The sequence below is a fragment of the Postia placenta genome (assembly GCF_002117355.1).
Source record: "Postia placenta MAD-698-R-SB12 unplaced genomic scaffold POSPLAscaffold_5, whole genome shotgun sequence".
Taxonomy (NCBI): domain Eukaryota; kingdom Fungi; phylum Basidiomycota; class Agaricomycetes; order Polyporales; family Adustoporiaceae; genus Rhodonia; species Rhodonia placenta.
Genome location: NW_020169836.1, coordinates 724,844 through 743,414, shown reverse-complemented (window position 1 = coordinate 743,414; position 18,571 = coordinate 724,844). Strand labels below are relative to the sequence as shown.

Sequence of the window (18,571 nt, the reverse complement as noted above, 5' to 3'; positions counted from 1 at the left end):
ATCGATAGATCCACCTGAGAACATTTGTGCGCAAGCGGGGTTGATGCGGAATTCGGAATTGATACTCGGGACCTGGACTCGGCAGAATATCATCACAGCCACAATTTACCGAGGCCGTTGTTTCCAGGACCCCGCCGGTTACTCACACATCGGGCTCAACAGGTTTAATGAATCAGCTGGCAATACGGCGATATCAAACTTGCAAAAGGGAAGTACATAGGCGTTATCTTCAACCACATAAAACCCACGTACCCATCGGCTAGCTCGTACCCCACACAACGATGCCCCTCATTAAACTTCCTTTCCTTGCTATCACCACACTAGGTATCTACACTAATTTCACACCGCCTCAGCCCAAGCCAGATGCAAGCCTGCTGGCACCGAACATGACTATTTTCGAGCGAGCCTTCTCGGCGGTCGCACGGTTGTACATGGGTAGCTTCAAGGTGCTGTCTATTTTGTCACCTGTAGCTTGCCAGTCCTGTACTGATGTGCAACCTCATGCCGCAGCTCCTGTTGTGTTCGGGGGTCGTGTTAGAAGCTGCCGTAATATTCGCCGCGAAATACCCAGCCGTTCCCATCTCAGGAGCGATTCTCAAGCTCTTAGTCCACGGACCGCCCTCTCTCACAGCCAAAATAGGTCTCTCCCCTGCGTTCTTGGTAGGTTTCAGCATGGTGACGCTAGGAAGCTACACCCGATACCGCTGTTACCGTGCCCTCGGCCAGTTCTTCACGTTCGAGGTCACCATGAGCGGAAACCATCGGCTCATCACCGATGGGCCATACGCATACGTCCGACACCCGTCATATACAAGTGCAGTTGTAACCGGCATCGGCATCGGTATCAGTCTTGCCAGCGCTGGGTCGTGGTTTAGAGAGTGCCGGGTTGTTGATACGATGTGGGGCAAGGCCACGATGGTTGTCTACTTGGCCGCGACACTTTTGGGGGTCGGAGTTGCTGTCCTGCGCCCTGCGGCGGAAGATGTATTGTTGAAGGAACGTTTCGGGCCCCAGTGGGATGCGTGGGCACAGAAAGTGCGGTACAGATTGATACCATACATTTACTGATATAAACTCAATCCGGCCATCATCTACTCACACGCCAATATGTTGACAGTACAATATGATAGTCCTAGACATGAATCAAAATTGAATGACTCCTAGATATAACGAGCACGGTAACCAGGATTGAACAATACACACAATCTTCTGAATGGAAGAAAACGTCCGCCAGGGGGTGCCTTTTCGACGCCCTCCTCACGGGCACAACCTATGGAAGCAGTAAATGAGACGTCTGTAACATATGGCATCCGCGTGCCTCGTCCTAGATGAATGTATGAGACAGTTATGCAGCCTGAACGATGGATATAAGACAATAGAACACCCAATTGTGTCTTACAAAATTTAGATTTTAGCCTGCGCATGTTGAAGGGAGTGTCTATTCTGCTATCGAGGGATAGGCCGGTTTCTTCGCAGCTGTTCTATGCCATCTCAATAGAGCGGAAATAGACAAGCCTTCCGCGCCTTCCTATTCACAACAGACGTCGCACGATGAAGTCTCGTTCATGCATTCATTGATAGGTTATTAGCCAGGCACAGACCTATTCATCACACCGTGGTATACAAGTACGGCTTCACAGATAAGCTGGGGAAATAAAGACAGTGTCAGTGAAGTTACAAAGGGAACGGCAGACGCGTTGGCAAAACCATCCTGAATATGTGGGCACGTGATGCGGGTGCCATTTCAGGATGGATGTTCGCAGCAGAAAGTCAGGGGTGATCAGGGTCCTAGCTGCTTGAACTCTAATTTCACAATCGTCCCGAGCCTCCCAGCGTCGTGCTGAACGTCGTCAACACCGCCAACATCAACAGGGTAAGCCATCTATAAAGTGAGTGTCTGTCTGAAGTTATGCTTTCGCGATGTTCCTGGTCCGGGCTGGTTGCATGGGAATCGCGAGAAGGGGTGGATGGGAGGCGCAGAGTTTAGATGACGGACGACATACTGACTGCTTGTCCTCTGCTAGATGCCTCTCCAGGAATACCAGGTCGTCGGGCGCCATCTGCCCACCGAGTCCGACCCGACTCCCAAGATCTACCGTATGCGCATTTTTGCGCCCAATGAAGTCGTCGCCAAGTCGCGCTTCTGGTACTTCCTGAGGTACGTAGTCCGAGGCGTATCATCGTGCAAGTTATAACTCTGGTGCAGGCAACTGAAGAAGGTCAAGAAGGCCAGTGGAGAGATCATTGGCGTCAACGTTGTGGGTAGCCCTTGCAGCCGTTCAAATGGCAGGCGGAATGGGAGCTGACCGGCGCCGTCCTGGCGTGTCCGTAGATCCACGAAAAGAAGCCCCTCAAGGTCAAGAACTTTGGTATCTGGCTTCGCTACGACTCCCGCTCCGGCACGCACAACATGTACAAGGAGTTCCGCGAGCTCAGCCGTGCTGACGCTGTGAAGGCCCTCTACCAAGACATGGCTGCCAGGCACCGTGCCCGCTTCCGGTCGATCCACGTGCGTTTTGCACTGTTATTGTGTATCTGCGAAGAACGTCTAATATCTCTGCTCCCTCAAGATTCTCCGAGTTGTGGAGATTGAAAAGACTGAGGACATCCGCCGCCCGTACATCAGGCAGCTGCTCACGCCCAAACTCAAGTTCCCGTTGCCTCATCGCGTGTCCAAGGTGCGCTCGACCTTCGTCGCGCACCGCCCGGCAACTTTCTAGTTTGGTGCTGTGCCGTCTTATTGCTTTGTCCGTGCCCTCCGTGGGACGTCGTGGGGCGTACTGTACTATCATGCACTATGGTATTATGACCAATATACTCATGTGATGGACCCCGCAACGTGTGCAGCACCCAAGGTTCTCAACGCTACTGTCTGTTGAACCTCGAGCCCAGGTCGCTGCGTCAATTCGTCTATTGAGATGACCGAGGAAGAGTATGTGAGAGTCGATATAGTACGTGAAGCTCGTAATTGCCCTTCTCGAAGGACACTGGTACATGGTGCATGACGGACCTCGCAAATGCTCAGTGAGAGCACAGGTCCTACCAATAGACAGCGCGACAAGATGATTCACTGCTCATAATGTTTAGGGGTCACAGCTCGACAGGCAAGCAACCGCCATAGGTGAGAACCGTTGCCTGATTGCCTGTCCTATAGGCAGCTTAAGCGACGAGCACAGGACGAACCCTTGCCAAAAGCCATAGCTACGTACCCATAACGAATCGCAAACTTCAAGCTGACCATTAACGTTGATAATGAGACCGTGTCCTCGTCTGCACAAATAGAAGCTTCAAAGAAGCCGTGCACGCGTTGATAGATAGGCGAATGGGAAACGAACACCGCAACAGAAAGATCTCCTCCTTGAGTACACATTTTGCCCGGTGCTGTTCTTCACGAAATGGTCAGATGAGTTGTTGTCGTCATATCCAACCAAAAGGATTCTGATCGAGGGCGTTCTTGTACTATTCAAGTCTGTGACATGATTGGTACGGCTCTCTCAGTGCTATCAACTTTTGCTGGAGCACCTCCCAGTCCAAGCAAAAACAAAAGGGAACTCTCCCTCGTGACCAGGCAGGATCTGGGCGCCTGAATGCGTCATGCGGTGTCTCTGTTCTCTTCCCGCAAACACCAGATTGTGTGATGCCAGCAGCAAGAGATATGATACAGCACATTCTGAAGCACGCCGACTGGCATTTACACGGTCCCGAAGCTATCAATGGAGAGACCAGACACCGGAAAAAGTGGCCGACAGTGGACAGTGAAGGGGGGATCAGTGGACATCACTCGATCTCGCAGTGCGGAGGGCGGGGGCTGGGAAGAGACACGTATGGGCGTCCCGTAGAGCAGAGAGACCGCATATATGGCATGCACGTTGTCATGGTACGCTTGTCAAAGGAAAACAGCAAGCTATGACGCTGATTGGCATATACAGCGTGTTGGAAATTGGCGTGCCAGCGTGAGCACACACCGCACGAAAGCGTTTGTCCTGGCGAAAGGGACGGGCGGCAGTCGCCACAAACGCCTTAAGAAATGGAACCCCAATCAGTAAATAACGTTTGATCTACCTGCGGAAAGGTCCGACCTAACTTCAAATAGACAGCTGCAGACAGCGGCATGCTCTCACGCTTTCTCTCATGTTCGCTCATGCTGGTCCCTCCCGGACCCGTGCGCGCAGCGCTGTTCAAGCACCGGTGAGAACTAGACATCTGGTGCATTTGCTGCTGCAGGAAAAGCGAATTAACAACATGGTCACAAGGGAAACATAGCTGCTGACTTCGAGGTCGCATTTCAACTGGCTGTGGAGGAGACACGGAGGCAGTCATTGTTTGAACAAGATCGTGCTCTTGCCGTCAGACTCAGCATAATCGACGACGATGATGTAGTCTTTCCGAAGTGAGAAGACCATCGTCGTTGAATGATTCGAGGGCGATAACATTCTGTCACAGCGCACAGACTACCGTCAACAATGGCCATCAGATAGACGGTCATGACAACACTCACGGTACGAATGTCTCGGCAAGCCTCTCTGGACAGCGTCAGGGATCGGTGGCCACGCGTCGGTCAGTTTCAGTCTCTCGTACGTCTGTGCATTTCTGACATATAGCCACAGCCGGGACACTGGGCATATTTGTGTGATCTGCACTGATCCCATCTATAATGACGAAGTTCGTGCACCATGCGGAGACTATTACGACAGAGAATGCATCGTGGCGCTGTTCGAAGCAGCGGTGCGGGACGAATCGCTCTTCCCGCCACGCTGCTGCAGGCAGCATATTCCCCTCACATTAGTCCATCGTTTCCTGAGCGCCGCGCTTGTCAAGCTTTTCCACGAAAAGACGAAGGAATTTGGGACGCTCAAGCGCATCTACTGCGCGAACTCGTCCTGCAGCCGCTTCCTCGGCGCGCAGGTCGAGGGCGCGTTCTCGCGCTGGCTCTGGCCGACATACAAGTGTCCTGCGCCCCGTTGTGGCACGAGCACGTGCACCAACTGCAAAAGCAAGGTGGTCGGGCGCAGGCACCGTTGCAGCACAGACGCAGACCGCGCCGTCCTCGCACTGGGGGAGACGCAGGGCTGGGCGCGCTGCCCGGGCTGCGAGACGATGATCGAGCTGAACCATGGGTGCTTCCACATGACGTGCCGCTGCAAGACGGAGTTCTGTTACGTTTGCCAGGCGAGATGGAAGACGTGCACATGCCCACAGTGGGACGAGCGGCGGCTGATGGTTGCTGCAGAGGCGCGTGCAGATGCCCAGCTCCGCCGCCGGGAGCCGCCGCCTCGTCCCCAACCTCGCGCACCCGTCGTTCCTCAGCAGCCGCAGCGCCCTGCTACTCCTGTCCTACCCCTGATCCCACCGCGGCTGCAGCCGCGCCAGGCGGTGGCACGTGCAGCCCAGGAGCTCGCAGGTGCAGCTAATCGTACCGGGCTTGCTGTGCTTAACACTACTAGACTTGTGGCTGAACCTCTTGCGGCGCTTAGACTTACAGCGTCTCGCCCGGCCTCGGTTGCTGCCCCTTCTACTGCTGGTGGGAGAGTGATACACGCTGCCTCTCAGACCACGCCTTCTGTACGCTCTTCCGTACTCTCTGACGTGCGTTTGCCCGTCGGAACTCCAACCCGTGCGGACGTCCCGCCCGCTCGGCGTAATGAGGTCTTCCGGGCACCGGAGCCATCTGGGTCAGCGTTAAGGGCCCCTGCTACGACTGTGGACAAACAGCCCGAGCAAGCACGAAGCCAGGCACGCCTCGACGTATCCCCCAGATCGCCGAGCGCGGCGCCGCGTGCTCCTGTTGCCAGCGGAAGTCAGAATCAGGCCCGTTCCACTCAGAGGGATAGTTTGGTGAGGCAGTGGATGGATCGCCTCAGGGTCGATCACGACTGCCAACATGACAAGTGGAACTATCGCCATGGAGGGGGTCTGTGCGAGATGTGTTCCTGCAGGCTCCCGCGGTATTTGTTTGTGAGTAGTCATCTTCTCTACGTGTTTACAAGTTAATTTGTGTTTGACAGCGGTGCAATGGTTGTGAGATGCTGGCTTGCAACCGTTGCCGAAAGAATCGACTGTGATCGTGCTAGGAATGTAACCAACGTCTTGTGTACTGCAATTGTCTGCTGATGATACGGACTGTGCGGTATCTTGTTGTACGACTACACATTTCGTGAGACGCAGGGAGATACTGATAGATACAACCGTTGCCGAGTGTGTTGTTGTCGTTAAATGATCGTCTGCTGTCCTCATACATGTAGGGCTGGAATCAATGAGTATGGGAGAAACTTGACCAATTATGCATAATAGCAACGAGACTGGACTTATCATACAATCTTCCTGACATCTATATTGAATGCTATACGCACTCCGCTCGGGTAGGCAAATGATTGTGATGCAGCACGACAAAACCGCGCGCCTGTCATAAGTACTGTATAGATAGTCTGTTTGTATAAGTAAGCTGTTCGCATATGAAGATGGCATGGCTCATGAACAGCGGAAAGATCGGGAATGCTTCACATTCCGAGCACGGTTTCGTGACGTGATAACTTCCTAGCGGTTCGAGTCAATCTCACGTAGAATGGGCGCTCCTTCTGGCGTCTGTGAGACTGCCGTGCACTAGTCATGGAACCTCGATCGATGTGCCAGCACCCATAGCCATGGATATCAAGTTCTCTCGGTCTCCACTCTCGTCTACCAATGCCCGGAGCAACCCGTTTTTGATCTGTAAAAGCTCACTAGGCTTTCCAAACTCGACCTGTGTGTATGATGAGACGGGTGCAACGTGAAAACCGTGTCGGCAGGAACTCACGATGTGTCCAGCATCGAGGACCATCTACGGTTGTGCTGCTCAGCGTCAGAAATGGCGAGAACGATGCACCACCCACTATCTTGTCTGCATCCATGATCGTCTGAAGACGGTGTGCGATTGTCAGCACAGTGACACCCTTGTCGAGTTCTTTGCGCAGTGACGCCTGTATGACGGTATCGGTCTCATAGTCTGCACGACGCACGGCTACATCAGGGCCGCACAGGTATATTGACGCGATGGATGGTGCTACTCACCTATAGCAGATGTCGCTAATTGCGATGTCAGCCATTATCGCAGATCTTGTTTTATCACGAGATTGACATACCTTCGTCCAGGATCAATAGCTTACTCTGTCGTACAATCGCCCGAGCTAACGCCAGAATTTGTTTCTGGCCAAACGAAAGGTTATTACCTCCGCTAGCTATCTGGGTATCTAGAGTGATTTGGCCTTCATCCGTGTATCTCTGAAGTGAGAACAAGCCTGCGGATCGAAGGGCGTCGTTCAGCACTGCGTCGTCAAGCTCTTCGAACGGGTCAAGATTTTGTCGCAACGTCCCACTAAGTAATTCAGGCTGTGAACAATGGGTATGAGAGAGAGAGCATGGCCATGAACACAGAGAGGCTGACCACTTGCGGTATGATCGTGATGTGCGATCGAAGGGCGTCGAGGTTGATGTTTTTCGTGAGTAGACCATCGTAGTATATCTGGCCTTCTGTGATTATGCACCACAGCAATGCGAGGGTCAAGGAGCTCTGCGGGAAATTTCAGTCACAACATGACGGATGGGGTGCGTATGCTCAGGTACCTTTCCACTCCCAGTACGACCCACTGCCATGTATCAATCAGCAGTAGTCAAGAAATATCAAGTTTAATGATCTCACCGACGCCCACACGCTCTCCAGATTTAATGTCGAACGAGATCTCGTGGAGTACCCGAGGTCCATCCTAAAACGATCATCAATGACAAGACGATGTCACGCATGTCTCGAGACCCACCGTTGAATAACGAGCGGAGAGCTTTTCAATCCTCAAATTACCGCTGGAGGGCCAATATGCGGGAGGTAGACCGTTCTCAGTTGACTTTGGTTCCTGTTCAATCTCAAGATATTGCTGTATGCGTTCGAGACTATAACACAAACGTCGGACATATTCCACGCGTCATGACTGCGGGAAGCATACCTGTTCCCTATGTTACATGAAGAAGTTAGCATACGAGGAGAGTTTCTTGTAAGGCAACGGACCTGCGACCTCAAAGTCGTTGAAAAGTCTTGTGAACCATAATATCATGGACGCGAAGCCAACTTGACGACAAAAGTGCTCAATTAAATCATAGACGAATCTTTTCCTGCATACGCACCTGCCATGTTAAGCGTGAAACCTGTATTCGCTGCGGATGAGTTGCCGCCCCCGTACACGAGGTAGAAGGCAAGTCCGGTGGAGAACATGGCGCCAAAGAACTCGATGCGAATGTTTACCCAGCTGGTTCCATCAGCTTCATCATTCAGATTGCATAACACGTTCCTTACCGAGTCAGAACCCAGAATATCCTCGCAGCTCGTGAGTACTTATCGATTCGCGCATATGACTCCTTCCTGAAGGCATCTTGGGCACCGTATGCACGGACAGACACTGCACCATTGCTCAGTCGAATAAGATAAAACGAAACTGCTACACCCACCAAGCCCGGTGAAGACAGCGCCGAAATGTCCGAGAACTGGCGCACGTGCATTGCTCTTCTCTCGCTTCACAGATAATTGGGCCTTCATGTACACTTGACAGATGTACCCTCCCACAACAGCGAGAAAGATACCGGAAAAGATGTAGAAGGGTGCAGTGATTGTGACGGCCGCGAGCTTAATGAGTATGTTGATTGCCAGGATGATGAGGACGTCTAAGCAGGAGGAGAGTTCCGAGTCAACTGTGAAAGGAGAAATGTCGGTACTGGATCCCTGTCAAGGATTTACGATACATACTGGTGCCAATATCTTGCGTACATCTAGCGATCACACGTCCAGTAGGTGTCTTGTCCAACCATCTGCATAAAGAGTGAGTATCAGGTCAAGCATAGATAGAGTAAAAATGAAACACCTCATGGTGGTACCAAGAACCGATGTGATCAACGTATTGTGAATGATGCGTGAGGCTCTGAGACTGCCAACAAGGAAGATCGAAGCATACACGAAGTACATGATGAACCCAAGTAGCATGATCAATGCATACACGGAAAGGTGACTGCAAGCCAGTAAGATACGATACGTTATGATGCAATAGCGAACAATGCCGACTCACAATGGCACATTCACTTCCCATGGAGGATGTTCCTCGTATTGTCTTACCCAGAAACCGAGATACCAGTAGGATAGGTTATCCAACAGGTCCGAGGTGAACTCAATGCACACCGCGATTATACAGTAGAGGATGGGGCGGCTTCCGCCCATACTCTTTAGGTACAGTTTTACTGGCGCCTCATGAGTACCTGTTAGTGAGTAGCGAGCGGTAGCAGCACGTACAGGCCGGCCATCCAAGATGCCCTTCAGAAATCTCTTCAGAGACAACTAGTTTACCATTGGCCTTCATAGTATCTTCTTCGGACTGATCTTGATGAATATTTTGTTCTGCCTTCTCACGAACTTCGAGATCCTGAGCTACTTTCGCAGCTAGTGCTTGGTCGTGCTCAAGAGCATGGGACAAAGTGCCCTGGCTGGAGATCCGTCCATTGTCACGTAAAGACACAACGTGCCGCGCGATGGGTCCAGCTAAGTTAACGTTGTGTGTCTGCGATAATTTAGTGACGAGACAGTGTTAGAGACAATGTCTTTGTAGCTTACGACTAACAGCACTGTCCGATCGCGGACAAGTTCGCCTTGCAAACACTTCTCAACAATCCATTTTGCTGTGTGCACGTCCAGAGCAGCCAGAATCTAGGAGGTATCAGCCACAACCAAGTCAAGCAGTCAGAATGAATAAATCACGTCGTCAAGTAGTAGGATCTCCGCAGTTGAGTAGATTGCACGAGCTAGAGTGATTCGAGCCTGACTCGACATGATTGAGCGAGGAGTCGATCCGCTGCACTTTACGATGATTTACCTTTTGCCCTCCGCTGTGAAGAGATAAGGAGCTCGCAGGGCGCCACGTGGAGAAATAACGCAACGCACCTTAGTGTTATTCCCTTCTCTCCTATTTCAGTATGATCCCCGGCATCAAACAACTCAAGATCTCTCGTGAGACCGCATTGAGTGATCACTTCAAAACGTGGCCTCAGACACTATCATCCTGTGCGCATAAACGAGCTAGGGCAAACCTTTGTCGTATCGTTCTCGGTCATACGTTGTACCAAATAGTATGTTATTCTGGTGATGAGCTTGTCAGTGTCATTGTCATGAAATCCAATTTACAACCCACCCGGATAGTATCGTTGAGCACCCATGATTCTTGAGCCGCATACGCAACTCCTCCGGAGCGTGGCAGTGCTACAAAGGAGTTCGGTCCAGCAGGAATGTAATGCATCTCGCCTAGCAATTGCTTGAGCTAATAGTGCAGATTGGCAGAGGGCTATTACTAACCCAGAAGCGCCATGAGGAGTGATGTCTTTCCCGAACCCGTTGGGCCAACAATGAGATTGATATGTCCACGTTCGAAAATCAGATCACCGTCAATGTGGAGCGTAAAATTACGTCTCGACGATCCGGGAGTCGATGGAGGTGCCTTCGTCCAAGTAAATGATGCATTACGGAAACCTAGAGTATCGCTGGATATTGACGGAGAGGATATCCTGAGTTCTGATGCGTGAGTAGTCGAGTTCTCGGAGAATTCGTCCAATAGCTCTGTCTATGGGGAAGGTCAGACTCGTGCAATAGAAATACTGAGTTCATACATTCTGCAAGAATTCGTTCATACGGTCGAGTGACACTTTAGCTGTATTGTAGTTGCTCAGATGTAATTAAGCATTGCACAATGAACGAGCGTACCGCGCATAAGCTTGGGGATCGCGCCGAAAGTATTGTGCAACAGCTCGCGGACCATCTCGAAGACTGTTGAAGGCATCAGCGACAGACAACAGAGTGTGCAAACTGCGGTGTACCATTCATCGCAGAAAACACTGTAGATGCTACGAAAAAGTGAGCCGACTGACAATATCGCGCAAAAGAAGGCCAGTACCAGTGAGCTGTTTCTTCATGATTAAAGTCTATACAGAACGTGATCAATCGAGCAAAGATTTCAAGACGCCGACATAACACACATAGATAAGGTACGTGAAGACCATGGTGATTGGAGGTATGCTATGACTGAACTGATAGTTAGCGAACCACATATGCTTGCCGGATAGGCATGTACACGTACTTGGCGATGTTGTTGGCCACTTCCAACAGTCTCGAAGTCCTAATCCAAGTCAGCTCATCTTCACGCTTTGCACTCAGTTGTTTCGACAGGCGCGATCCCCAACCAAAAAGCTTGATCATACGGATAACGCTCATGGCTACGATATGGCGATTGCTCAGTACACCGTCCCAAGATGAATACTCAGATAGCCACCTTCGGTGACAGCCTGTACACGGGAATCTGTCTGTGTTATATACGTCAATGGCAGCAACAGAAGGACGTATATGTGTTCTCCTACCCTTTTCATCTTCTCGGCGTGAACCCCTCGGATCTTCCCTGACAGAGTCGAAGGAAGGGGCAACATGAGCACCATTAATGCCATACCGGCGAGGGCACTGAGGTGCCGCTTGTGTCAGGAAGCTTCTGAGTAGGTGCAAGCGAGCGCTAACCTCCATCCCAAGACATCGTATAGGAACCAGATGCACAAGACCAGCTGCACAGGGACTTGCACGACTTGCGCAAGCCATGTGAGCGATTGGAATAGTGATTGTGAGCCATATCGACGTACCGAACTGGAAAATATCGCGAGCCCCCGCAATTGCGTCCAGGTCTGTGGTGATCAGGTTGTTGACCTTTCCGGCTCCATTTTGATCCTTGTATTCTGTGTCCTCGCTTGGTTTAATGCTACTGCCGGAGTCCTCCTGGCTCTGCTGCACGGAAACCGTCGACTTGTCCTTACGCTGTGTCGAACTTGTTTCGCCAGCAGCGGTGTTTGTGCTACTCAAGTTACCATCATCCTCGCTGTTATTAACATCCTCGCGTGCAGGTGCGCTGCCCGATTCCGCCAAAGACACTGTATCGGGAGTACCGGCAACAGTTGTATTTCCCGTTGACATCGGTGCGTCCGAAACGTCAGCCTTTACCCGCATACGGAGAGCGTGCTCGAACACCAGCTGGGTCATGATCGCTTCGATGCGGACCAGCACCCGTTCCTAACATTCTAGCAGTTAGCTCGGAAGCGTACGCGCCGCCAGGCTTGACGTACGGATAGGAAGAAGTAGAATGATAAGATGATCACGCAAGCTGCGGGTCCCAAGAACAACCACGAGATCCAGACCCATGGCTTCACCATAGCGCCCTCCCCTCCGTTCTCCATGTACCTTCGCAAAATCAGCTCACGAAATGAGCCATACGAGGTTGAATACAAACCAGAGTAGATTTCGTATGCCAACAGGGTCAGAGAAACGCGCGACCACCTAATAGGGGTTAGAAAAAAAATAGACATCATCGACGCGATACGTACGAAGAGGAATTGCATGAGCGCCATAATCAATAGATCGCGGCCTGTGTGAATTCAATGTTTCGTTGGGTCGTTTATCTGAGGCATTCATCCAACTACTCACGAAAGACTTTCACTAGTCCCCAGACGACGTGTCGGCCCTTCACGACTTGGAAAGGATCGAGTTCCTGCAGCACGCATGCGGTCAAGACGCAGAGAGTAGCCTTGAAGAGCACGCACCTGGAGCGACTTCTGCACGAGATTGTGCGCTTGATCGTAGTCTGCTAGCGGTGGTAGCTCTTCGATAGGGAGGTGAGGTACGCGGTAGGCTTTGAATACTATTTTATCTAGCCACGTAAACATCATCCTCGATAGAACGGATGCGGTTTGCTCGGGGTGAGGTTCCAGAGAAGGATGCTGTAGCATATAGTCAGTTCACCACTCTCACAATGCAGGACGGATGTCCCATCTTACGTCAGGATCAACAGGTGTGTAACGCCGCGGAATCAACAGCGGGACGACGACTGCAGCAAAGGTGAGGTCCACCAGTTGAATCCACAAAATAACGCCCTCTGAGGCATCGAGCGGGCTGAGGGTGAAAATAGCGAGAGGCAATACATCTCGGTAGACATATACCGCCCATACCGAGAGTAATACAAGGCAAAGATGTCTATTTGCCACCGCTGCAACCGCCGACTTTGCGAGCACAGAAAGTGTGGCCAGAAGTGATGCATATAGCTAAGGCAATCACATAGTCAACCCAAGTATTCTGAAAGAGAGTGAGAACATACATATGTTACGCAGACAGCGACATACAACCAGGGCGGCGCATGACTTCTCGTCGACAGCCCTTGCATTACCGGGATCGCCGATAGGCCGACAAGTGAAACACACGAGAGTAATCTCGCAATATTGAAGGACAATATCCCAATTCCTCCGTGTCGAGCGACACATGATGCGAATCCAGACCCCCTTTCATGGCTATATCTCGTAGGGACGGCTGCTTCCTGCGCCACGTGCGAATTGGAGTTTTGTGACGCTGCAGGTCTTTTACCAAGTGTCCTTGACAGCACGAAAAGCTGCATTAACAGCAGGATGAGCGAAACCCCAGTCGCATAGAGCGGGATTATGCGAGTATCCGTAAAAATGTCTCTGACGATGAAGTATAGTATTAAATCAGCGAAATCTCAAGACACGATAAAAGGGACCCACCCGTCTTCGTCATGAGCAAGTAGAAACGTGGACGGCGGCCGTATGCTGAGGTTTGAAGTCAAAAGGACCTGAGTCGTGTCAACAGTGTGCGTGTCCAGTTGCACTACCGCATCCATGGCGCCTGAAGTCGGCGAAAATTCAGTAAACGAAAGTGCAAAAGTCTCTCTTACGAGCACTGAGAGCCTGCGTACGCTCCTTAAATATATACACGCTAGTTGAACTGATTGACATGCACTATTGAGTCACGCCGTCAGACCGTTCACATCGAGTTATCTATTGGTTGCGGGACAGGACGTCGGGACCGACGGCGCTCCAGTCCACAGTGGGGACCCCGATGACTCCGACTCCGGCTCTCAAGGCGCGTCAAATGTCTGGCAAAGGGAAGCGTCCTCAGGCACCCACAGGAATGACTGTGATTACTCTCGGTAGTACAAGGCACCTGCGCAGACATGCGCCGGCTGAGAGCCTGCGACAGTTGGGCGTTTCGTGTGGAATGTTCATGAGATCACTGGTGTGTCGGCAGCAACTTGGCGACGGCGCTCCGCGTAGAATAGGTATTGTGAAGGGTGTGAACAAAGGACCAGCTAATATATGCTGATTTGAATGACGAATCAGACAAAGTATCCAAAATACAGTATCTCGCCGCCATTGCCGCAGTCGGCTTCTACCCTCAACTCAAAGTTTTTGTGACTCTTAGTAGCTACACGGGACCAAAATATTGCAAATAGAAAGCGAGGAAGTGCGTGCGAGAGGCGGTAACTAGTGTAGCACTGGTAGGATGTCCGTGCCAGGCGGGTGGAGGGGAATAAGATTGTGGAGTTTAAGAGTTGGCGGGTATCAATTTCTGATCGGATATCACCGACTTGTGGCTGATGTGTGGCGCGGGGAATGGCTGGTACTGTGGAGTATGGGGTTTTGCAAAGTCGATCAATTTTGCAAAACACCGTGATCTCATCTTCTACCTTAAAGACTGTACTTCTGACACTTGTATGACATTATAGACATACATTGTAGTCTACTTGTGAAGCCGATTGAGGAGAAATAGATTTGTTGTGGAATGGGAGCCTTAAGACACTTTGTATGGCTTTCTGCAAATTCTTGATAAGACAGATGTGCAGTGATTATGAGCCGTTGTCCCCAATCGGACATCCGATTTAGTATGTTCCAACCATGCCTTTCTTGATCCTCCAGCCCGATATGCTGTCAATAGAATGAATCGCGCTGTGTGGATGGTTTGCAAAATGAACGTGACATTCCCTGCCAACATGCGTGATGATTCAATCCCCGCCCTCAAACGTGATTGCAGATGACACGCTTGGTCGCGCTGTTGCAGCTTCTGCCACGGCGGAGTTTTAACTTGCCGCCGTGACCCGTGAGTGACAGAGTTTGCAGAACTACCGCACTTTAGCTGCTTCCAGCCGGCACCTCTCTACTGCTCGCAATTCATCATGGATTTCCTTGAAACTTGGTATACGAACTGCCAAGACCATTAGGAATGATGCCTGATTGGTAGAACAGTAGCTATTTTGCTCGCTCGAGCACATAGGCCCAGGCATCAAAATGTTTTGCAAAACCCCGTACTCCACAGTATGATATATAACATGTCCTTTGGATGGGCCCCCCGCCTCCCGGAGACGGCGGGAAGGAGCCTGGGATCAGGGTCCAAGATCGCCCAGATTTGTCCGGGTCATGGTTCCCCCCCTATATTCGGGGGTCCTGTTTCGGTCCCACGAGCGCAAGACCCCCACTACGATAGCGCTCTTGAGCGGGTAAATCGCGACCGTCGTAGACAAGGCTGGAGGTGCCGATGCACGAGATCGAATACTATAGACAAACGAGCGTGCTGTGTATCGTTGAGACTTGCCAAGTTCAACTGGCTTTGGATGGGGGTGTGTGCCTGTGCTTTGGCTGCTTCAACCCAGCAAGCACATATGCGAGCGCTAAGCGAGCTCCTCACAGGCGCCCGATGAGCGTCTGACATCATCCGGGTCTCAAGCTTTCGCTCTACCGCATCGTGGACCGTGAGCGACACCCTCTAGCCTTCTGACGCTCTTCTAAGCTCCCGCTTCAATGTCAATACCATTCGAACGCCAGCATCCACGGCGACGAACGTAGATTTGGCAACTCCTGTCCTCACTGCTTGACATCGCTTCATCACTCGATAATGCTGGACTCTCATTTTACCTAGACATGCTCAAGGTCTCGGAACTCTACGCCTGCGTTCTCACGTATCCGTATCGGAATAGGAGAGGTCTGCATGTGAAGGGAATACGCATCAGGTCCGCTCTAGACTGTCTATGGGCTTGATTCACCCCGCGGTCCGTCGCGTTTTTACCTGTAGCGTCGCACGCCTGAATGACGTGCCATCCCCTACTCTCATCCTGTTCTCCGTCCGCCTTCGTCCTGTAGCATTACTCAAGCTGTCCAACGTCCTTGTCACGCGGGTCCCCGCTTGTAGAATGCTACAAACTCTCGTATGAGCTCCCATGCCACTGAAGACATCATCATCACAACTCCCAGTCATATACGGTGAGTCCGCAACCCTCCCTTGGATCCCTCCTCATTGTACGATAGCCGCTGGAGACAGGGTCAAGATACAATGGTACTCGGGGTCAGAGCTGACCTAACACCACAGCCGCTCTCCCTCGACGTCTCACCAAGGTCGGCGTTCACTGCGGATCGCGGTGTCCTCTTATTGTTTGCGTCCAGCAAACGTGGACTACTCCCGCAAGTCTTGGCTCCCTGACACCATGACGGGCCTGAGCGCCATCATTCTCGCGCACTATACGTTCTGCAGATATACTGGCCGCGGCGACCTTGGCGCGTCCATTTGAAAAAACCGATTGGGACACGTACCATACTTCAGGTATGTTTACTGCCTTTTCACATTCCATACTGTGAACGGCGAGGATCATTTGAACGCATGAATCTGCCCACTCCAACGTTACAAATACACTATCCCAGCTGACACTCATTGGGATCGCTCTCGCTACTCCTCATGGCGTCGATTCTGGCCGTCGAGGCCAAGCCGCGTGCCCCCTGGGATTGATTGCTCTACCTTCGTGTCTCTGTCAACGTCGTCCACTGGCTAGTCTGTCGGCCTCCCTACTTCGTCCAATCGACATTCCGACCCTATGATATTGGCTATTCTGTCCTCCCCTTGCTTCAGCACATGGGTGTTCTGTGTCGAGTGTCATGTGCCGTTAGCGTGATGGCTCGTCAAGCGCGTGCGGCTATGGCCCATATTGCAGATCGTCAGTCAATGTATCCGCCGTTGGCAACTCGGACGTTAGCTTTATTCTACATACTCTGCGCCTGGCGTTGTCGTCATTCGTTACTAGATACTACACTGGTTTAGACCCTCAGCACTGTTCTTGCGTGTGAAATCCAAACAGCTGTTTGCTCATACAATCTGGCCGTCTACAAAGACAATGCACGCCGTGTCATGGCAGAACTTCAGCGTCGTAGTGCTGCCTCGTGAGCGATTGCCTCCGCTGCATAGGTGAACGTTGCCGAGTTCGAAATGTATGCATTAGTCCGCATAGATGGGCACGTTTTCGACAGGGCTTGTGGGCGACCACGGAAGTAGGCAGACGAACGCAATTGACACCGAATATCGATGCACATCATTGATATCGAGCATGGACAGGCGTTCCGCTGGCTGACGTCATCGGGCGCTAGTCCGCCGCGGCTGTGATGCGGACGTCCTGCTGAGTTGGCACTCCCTTGGGTCTTTGCAATCCTTCGATGTTCTTCTGCTATTTCGCTAGTTATTAGAAAAGCTGGATCTGAAAACATGGTGCTGTCTCCCACTATTATCTGTATACTCCTCGATGCATGACACTAACTGGTCTCCTGGCTATTTCACGCATTCAAGGTCAATTGTTTATACTGAGCAGACAATCCCAGTATGCGAACTCCCCCTGAGCGACTATGAGAGCACTCTATTTTCTCCCAGCATCTATCCCATCTTCAAACCATAAGGCGGCGCACCGGTGCATGCTACATGGCTGATACCTCATACGCTGCCTAGACGGAGCCACGATTGGACGATGCTACCCTGCGGCGTCTCGCACACATGCACTGCATATTATCCCACATCTCCATGCCGTCCTCGTCTACTCTACAACACTGTCTCGCGCAAGCTGTTCCTTGTTTGTGTTCCCTGGACTTCATCAGACCGTGTCCACTTCTCTTAGACTCATCATTATCGTGACCACAAGCGTCATAATGCTATGCTGCGACCCCCAGAAACTCCCTTACGCGCTGAACCTACGCCGCACAGCCTCCTGACGAAATATCGGACCGCCCGAGCGTCCGTGGGTTCGAACGTACAGTATGCTGTGTTCATGCTCCACGTAGCATGATGTCCGCCGCGGGTCCGCTGCCTCGCTTGTGTCATCGTGTAACTTACAGCCCACGAGACCCAGCGGTCGAGTGGCAGGCGCATTTATGCTTCATCCTGCACAATGCGATTACTCTCTGGAGCAGTCTTCATGTCATCGCCTTCGGGCATTCTGACTCGCTAAAGGCCAGCCACAGAGGGCCATGCGCCGTGCGTCGCCTATGGCGTGCACAGCTGAGCTCGGATTGACGAGTACACCTGCTCAGTCACGACTCACGCCGTATCGGCGGCTGCTGCGGTGCACCCACTCCTTACAAACAGCGAGCCGAATACATGAGGCTCTCTGTACACCAGCCTCCGGGCTTCGATTGACATGTTACGCACGGGGCACCCTTTCGACGTTTTTGACGAGAGGAGGGACACTCCGGTGCACGGATCCTGTATCTAGACGCCTGGTCTATAGTTTTGCTCCATGATCTCGGCGGCGGACCACTGTGACTTGGCGTCCATTCATTCCTCTCTCGGCCCGCTCTTGCCCCTTGACCTCTGCTGTGCGGGAACCTCACTGAGCTCCACAAGCCTCAATTCTCTCAGCGTGTTACAAGAGACGTCAAGCCCTGC

At 51.8% G+C, this 18,571-nt stretch overlaps 6 protein-coding genes across 6 annotated transcripts; 4 read left to right on the top strand and 2 right to left on the bottom strand.

Moving 5' to 3' along the window:
• Positions 1–281: 281 nt before the first annotated feature.
• Positions 282–1,068, top strand: POSPLADRAFT_1139750 (hypothetical protein; the record flags this gene model as incomplete). Its single annotated transcript, XM_024485081.1, has 2 exons — positions 282–446; positions 511–1,068. The coding sequence occupies 2 exons, from the start codon at positions 282–284 to the stop codon at positions 1,066–1,068; spliced, it is 723 nt and encodes a 240-aa protein (XP_024340126.1).
• A 778-nt stretch (positions 1,069–1,846) lies between these two features.
• POSPLADRAFT_1039496 (hypothetical protein) lies at positions 1,847–2,838 on the top strand. Its single transcript, XM_024477555.1, has 5 exons — positions 1,847–1,889; positions 2,025–2,158; positions 2,207–2,258; positions 2,333–2,509; positions 2,571–2,838. Exons 2-5 carry the CDS (start codon positions 2,025–2,027, stop codon positions 2,718–2,720), a joined length of 513 nt encoding a protein of 170 aa, XP_024340125.1. The 5' UTR covers positions 1,847–1,889; the 3' UTR covers positions 2,721–2,838.
• Positions 2,839–4,253: 1,415 nt separating this feature from the next.
• POSPLADRAFT_1106265 (hypothetical protein) lies at positions 4,254–4,983 on the top strand (the record flags this gene model as incomplete). The annotated part of the gene is made up of 3 exons (XM_024483289.1): positions 4,254–4,390; positions 4,444–4,557; positions 4,608–4,983. Coding segments are annotated over 3 exons (627 nt in total), but the record flags the coding sequence as incomplete, so codon positions are not given.
• A 45-nt stretch (positions 4,984–5,028) lies between these two features.
• POSPLADRAFT_1080865 (hypothetical protein) lies at positions 5,029–5,193 on the top strand (the record flags this gene model as incomplete). Its single annotated transcript, XM_024482993.1, has 1 exon — positions 5,029–5,193. A coding segment is annotated over one exon (165 nt), but the record flags the coding sequence as incomplete, so codon positions are not given.
• A 481-nt stretch (positions 5,194–5,674) lies between these two features.
• POSPLADRAFT_1039494 (hypothetical protein) lies at positions 5,675–6,275 on the bottom strand. The gene has a single exon (XM_024477554.1). It carries the CDS (start codon positions 6,232–6,234, stop codon positions 5,680–5,682), a length of 555 nt encoding a protein of 184 aa, XP_024340122.1. The 5' UTR covers positions 6,235–6,275; the 3' UTR covers positions 5,675–5,679.
• Positions 6,276–6,307: 32 nt separating this feature from the next.
• POSPLADRAFT_1074001 (hypothetical protein) lies at positions 6,308–13,250 on the bottom strand (the record flags this gene model as incomplete). The annotated part of the gene is made up of 42 exons (XM_024482660.1): positions 6,308–6,739; positions 6,794–6,817; positions 6,870–6,982; positions 7,048–7,062; positions 7,119–7,365; positions 7,421–7,546; positions 7,600–7,622; positions 7,676–7,739; positions 7,791–7,920; positions 7,974–7,980; positions 8,036–8,095; positions 8,152–8,273; positions 8,321–8,423; positions 8,473–8,712; positions 8,768–8,829; positions 8,883–9,026; positions 9,084–9,252; positions 9,305–9,569; positions 9,623–9,715; positions 9,767–9,826; positions 9,882–9,894; positions 9,950–10,037; positions 10,096–10,144; positions 10,197–10,306; positions 10,358–10,622; positions 10,669–10,709; positions 10,763–10,825; positions 10,876–10,902; positions 10,953–10,980; positions 11,035–11,074; positions 11,136–11,271; positions 11,328–11,358; positions 11,413–11,509; positions 11,564–11,627; positions 11,683–12,106; positions 12,160–12,274; positions 12,324–12,370; positions 12,418–12,458; positions 12,518–12,581; positions 12,634–12,810; positions 12,868–13,131; positions 13,185–13,250. The coding sequence occupies 42 exons, from the start codon at positions 13,248–13,250 to the stop codon at positions 6,605–6,607; spliced, it is 4,452 nt and encodes a 1,483-aa protein (XP_024340121.1). The 3' UTR covers positions 6,308–6,604.
• Positions 13,251–18,571: the final 5,321 nt, after the last annotated feature.